The 5,451-nt window shown below is 35.8% G+C and overlaps 1 protein-coding gene across 1 annotated transcript; it reads right to left on the bottom strand.

Annotated features, from left to right (window-relative positions):
• Positions 1 to 367: 367 nt before the first annotated feature.
• Positions 368 to 2,834, bottom strand: LOC139890965 (3-ketoacyl-CoA synthase 9-like). Its single transcript, XM_071873900.1, is given in 3 exon segments — positions 368 to 1,135; positions 1,137 to 1,233; positions 2,012 to 2,834. Coding segments are annotated over 3 exon segments (1,407 nt in total). The 5' UTR covers positions 2,713 to 2,834; the 3' UTR covers positions 368 to 526.
• Between the last annotated feature and the right edge of the window lie 2,617 nt (positions 2,835 to 5,451).

Below are 5,451 nucleotides of genomic sequence, written 5' to 3'. Positions count from 1 at the left end.
TGCATTGCCTTTTTTTCCATGACTTGTCCAAAATCAAAACAACTAATAATGACATTTAATAATCTTTGTATATCAATTAAGAAAGGCTTAGTTAGCTTAGACTCTCTGTTTAGTTTTAGGGTATGTTTATTGCTTCCGAACCTTGTTTTGTCTTTGGATCGATTGTAATTTCGTTCGTCTTTTTCATCGATTGATGAAAGACTTAGTTATATGTTATGGTTATTTAGCCAAAAAAAAAAAAAATTAAATAAATAAATCAATTAAGAGATATCATTATGGGGGATGATTCTCACACACTGTTTTTTGATCCTCACACACCAATTTACTTGAACTCCTCCCTAATAATAGGGTAAAAGGGTGTGTGAGGATCAAAAAACAGTGTGTGAGAATCATCCCCCTATCATTATACACACCTACCAGCTATTTAATATTTATAACAACGTTCGTTTCATCCAATCGCACATAAACACGTGTGTATAACAAACATCAACTCGATAATTCTTCAAATCTTCAAACGTTGAAATAGTTAAAACTTTATTTCAACCGGGAATTTATGGATGCAGTCTGCCCATGGGTTACTATCCGTCGACTTAACGGTATTAACTGCTTCCCAAACGGCGCTGTTACACTTAAACCCACTTCCAAATGCAATTTGCCAAACACGGTTACCTTTTTTCATACGCCCTTTTGCCTCCGTGTATGCCAGCTCATACCATATTGAACTTGATGACGTGTTCCCAAACCGATGCAACGTCATCCTAGATGGCTCAACATGTTCTTTAGATAATTGCAAATTCTTTTCTAACTCATCAATTACAGCCCTTCCACCAGCATGAATACAGAAGTGGTCAAAAGCCAACTTAAAATCCGGTATATATGGTTTTACGTTTGTGTTCATTAATTTTCTTGCAATTAAAGTTGCGAAAAACAAAAGTTGTTCACTTATAGGTAGGACAACTGGTCCTAATGTTGTAATGTTCGCTTTTAATGCGCCACCTGCTATCGCCATCAAATCTTTTGAAAGAGTAACTCCAATTTTTCCAAGGTCATCTTGTTCTTGATAGACACAGTTGAACGCTGTGTTGTTCGAACCTTGATGGGTTCGAACAACGTGCATAAGCTTGTATTTAGCACGACTTTTTTTCGCTTGATTTATTAGACAATAACACAGCTGCACCACCAACTCTAAATAAACAGTTTGGGATCAACATTGATTTTCTGTTACCAAAATACCTGAAAATGTACATAAATTATTATTGTCACATCCAGTCATAGAAAATGATATGGGCACATCTCAGACATATATATTTCATCTTCTATTATAATATATTTTATTTTATATGTATTTATATATTATATATTTTATTTATTTTAATCATAATATCGGAGCTTTGAAAGTACACTATAAAAGAAAATTTATTTTTTGACGCTTTCATTATTTTTAATATAATAAAGCGTGATTAAATATGTTTTTTTTTTAACGGCAAGCTTGCATCAGTCTGGACCGAAGCCTAGTCATCATTTGCACACACACACGTGTTCGGCAGGAAACCCGAACCACACTAAGGGGATCCGACCCTTAAACCATCTCATACGGGGCAGGCGGGCCTGACCTTAGTCCCGGAGCGGGTCGGTAAAACCTTTCCTTTGGGCCACCCTCAAGGAATTTCTTTCAAATAATATCCTTTGTAGGTGACGAGGCTCGAACCTGAGACCTCTAGCCCGGCGGGGGTGCTAGGCACCACCACATGTCCACTGAGCCAAAGCTGCGCGAACCTGAGACCTCTATCCGGATTAAATATGTTTTTTGACACCTACAAGTGTTACAAAATTTTTTACACTTAGAAGCGTAAAGTATGAAAATCTAATTACGCTTAAAAGTGTCAAAGTTTATAAAACTGGTATAAAATTTTTGACGTCATATTTTTTCACACTTTTAAGCGTGAAAAACTCATTAAAAAGTGTCAAAAACTAAAAGATTAGTTGCGGTGGTAGTGAAAAAATAACTAACCAGTTTTGAGTTATGTTTTCCATGCTGACAACAACTGCATAAGTACTACGATGCACTTGTAACATATCTTTCGCTAAATCAACAGCGATCACACCAGCGCTACACCCCATACCGCCAAGGTTAAACGTTTTAACATTCCCCCTAAGTTTATACATATTCACTATCATAGAAGATAGAGAAGGAGTTGGATTAAAAAGACTACAATTCACAACTAATATTCCAATATCTTTAGGATTAACATTTGTTGATTCAAACAGTTTATCAAGAGCACCATACATAACTTGTTCAGCTTCTTCTCTCGCAGCCGCCATAGATGGTGATGGCGGGATTTTATGCAAAGCTGCAGGGAGATAAGTTTCTTCTCCAAGGCCAGATCTTTCTAGAATCTTCCTTTGAAACTCCAACGCAGAATCATTGAAACCGCCGTGTAGCTTCGACCATTCCATGAAGACGTTGAATTTGACTTTGAGGTTATCTGGAGGGCGGTAACAAGAGTAGTCAACAAGGTAAACGGTTCTGGGTCGGGTCATAAGGTATGCGGTTAACCCGAGTACCATAGTACCGAAGAAAGCCATGACAAGTATGAGATTGAATCGGAGTTGAAAGTATAATTTAACAAAGTCATCAATGTTTAATTGGGACACGTGGACGGTTGTGATTGTTATGATAGGAAGGAGACTAAAAGTGATAATATGTTTCATTAGGTAATGGTATCCTAATTTTACATATTTTAATTTGACACTATTGAGAAAATTGGGAAGTGACGGTGATGATGATGGTAGTCGGATTTTGACGGCGGCGGAGGCGTGGTGTGAAGTGGTGGACAATTTGTGGTTGAAGATTTGGAAACAGGGGCTAAAATTATTGACAAGAACTAGAAGTCTAATAAGTAGTATTTTGTGAATGGTGGGTGAATAGAATTAAATGTGTATATATAGAGTAAAAAGATGGTGGTAGAGGTTGATACAACTTTGCCACATAAAAGTTGATACAACTATCAACTACCAAGTGTCCACGTATGAATGAATTAAATGGATTCTTCAAAAATAGTCATTATTGGTCACCGTTGGGTACCGGATTTTGGTTGCTGATGCCTGTTAGCAACGGTGGTCTATCGGCGGCATGTGGTGGTCTACCACTTTATTGGTGATGGCTACCGAGGCTTTCCGATGTGTTCTATTTTTTTGGTGGTTGTGGCAGGTTTTTTCACCCCGTTGGTGAATACCACTATGGTGGATGCAGGTTGGCGGGTCTTGGAGGGGGGTCGGGGATTGGCGGCCAGTTTGGGATACGTGGTCGTTTTGGGCGGTCTGGGGTCGTGATTCTGTTTGCGGGTGTATTTTTTTCGGGTGTGCCTTTAGGTCTTGACCAGGCGACGATCATCATGTTGGAGAATAGGTTTCAAATCCATAGGAGGATGCGGCTTTTTGCGGTTTAGACTCATTTTGAAACGCCTCGGTGGTGGTGTTATTGCTAGTGTTGATTGTTTGTTGTTGCGGTGGTGGTCGGCGTTCTCTCAACCGTCATCGTTGTTATTGTATTGCTGTTTTTCAATTTATTAGTGTAGCTGTTATATAGGTATTTCATAATTTAGCTTGTTAGACATGTATTTATTTTTCTAGACATTTTTGTTGGTTGAAAATTTATCTTAGGTTAGTATTTTTTGTCACACAAAATGACATTCAGATTTGTTACATGACATTTTTTGAATAATAAAATAAAATAAATTGGTCATGATATTTAAAAAGCTAATGATAAATTCAAACACAAAAATCGATAAATTCACTATTTTTATACATTGACGAATTTTAGTACAACTCAATAAACAATAGTTGTAAATTTTCTCAATTTTAATGTTAAAATTTATCAACACCCAATTATAAAAATATGAATTGATTACTTATTATTACGAGTACTTATGTCATAAAGTAAATACATGTGGCCATAAGTGAAGTCCTTTGAAGAAACGTAGTGTAGTTATCATGCAAAATCGAAAGGTCATAATCAACAACATGTGGAGTTTAATAAGTATGTGTGGGTTAATGTTGGATTGCTTTAGGTTAGTAGTTTTTTTAAAAAAAAATTACATCAAAGTGAAATATTCAATTTTAAAAAGATAGGTTAATACTTATACTGATTGAAAAAAAAAAAAAAAATATATATATATATATATATATATAGGATAATGATAAATACGATATAAATGAACTGAGCTACTCGTAAACTACTCGAGCTCGACTCTTTAAAAACTTAATTCGAGACGAATCAAACAAGCCCGACCTCGAGCTTGAACTTATTTTGAAGCTCGTTTAGTAAACAAGTCCGAATTCGAACTTTTCATTTATATACACTAAATAGCTTTTTCGTAATAATAAATTATATAAAATTATGTAATACTCCGTACTTACTATCATATTAATAGTTGTTAAAATAATAATAGTAAATCTTGTTACATGTAGATAAAAAATTACAAAAATAGTTAGGGTAAATGGCTCGAAAATGTAATCTTAGTTACCCGATTTTACAATTAAGGTAACCTCCAATTTAGCTAAGCCCGAAAAGGATTGTAATTTAATTTTTGCTCACAAAAAGAATTGCATGTTCAAATTGGACGATTGTAGGATGTTTCAGCTTGTTTTGATGGATGTCAAGTATTCTAATAATGATTCAAAGCACTTTTATGAAGGAAGCAACATCTGAAACAACTTATATCTCAATTTGCAAGTTTGAAGCTCATATGAAGGTTCGACAACAGTCCATCTCGATTCATTATTTTTCATGATGTTTTGGATCTAGTTGCTTCACACAAAATGATAATCGAAGTTCTTGGAATCTGTTTCAAGTCTCAATTTGAAGTAATTCGTGATTTAGATTTTGTGTTCATTGAGTATTACCTCTATTGGGGGAGAACGTGGGTTAACATGAGATTATGCTTAATGACTATACTAACCTTAACCCATAACAATAAGTGTTTTGATGATGACATATGCACTTAGCTAAAGGTGATGATAGACATCTTGACATAAATCATCATGTTCACTAATCCACACTTGATCTAGCAAAAGACCAAAAACCAAAGAAAGCCTAAAATGTGAAACATGGTACACGGCTGTACCACGGTCGACCGCAGATCAGACCGTGGAGACCTACACCCAGATTTACGAAATCGGGGATGCACGATCGACTCCACGGCTGACCGTGGGTCGACCGCAGAAACCTTCTGTCCGAATTTTGATCAAAAAATGTTTGACCACTTTCGGGCATCTATAATTTATGAAACCTGCTCAAAATGCTTAGGATAGTTGCCTCCTTCATTTCCTAAGGAGTTTTGGTCACTAGAACACTAATCTTAGTTAATCACGCCTAATGACACCTTAATGACGATTAAGCCTAGATTAAGGATAACACGTAAGTGTTATAGGAAAACATATACATCTATA

The sequence above is a fragment of the Rutidosis leptorrhynchoides genome, chromosome 2 (assembly GCF_046630445.1).
Source record: "Rutidosis leptorrhynchoides isolate AG116_Rl617_1_P2 chromosome 2, CSIRO_AGI_Rlap_v1, whole genome shotgun sequence".
Lineage (NCBI taxonomy): Eukaryota > Viridiplantae > Streptophyta > Magnoliopsida > Asterales > Asteraceae > Rutidosis > Rutidosis leptorrhynchoides.
The sequence above is the reverse complement of the archived record's forward strand: the minus strand, read 5'-3'. Positions and strand labels throughout refer to the sequence as shown.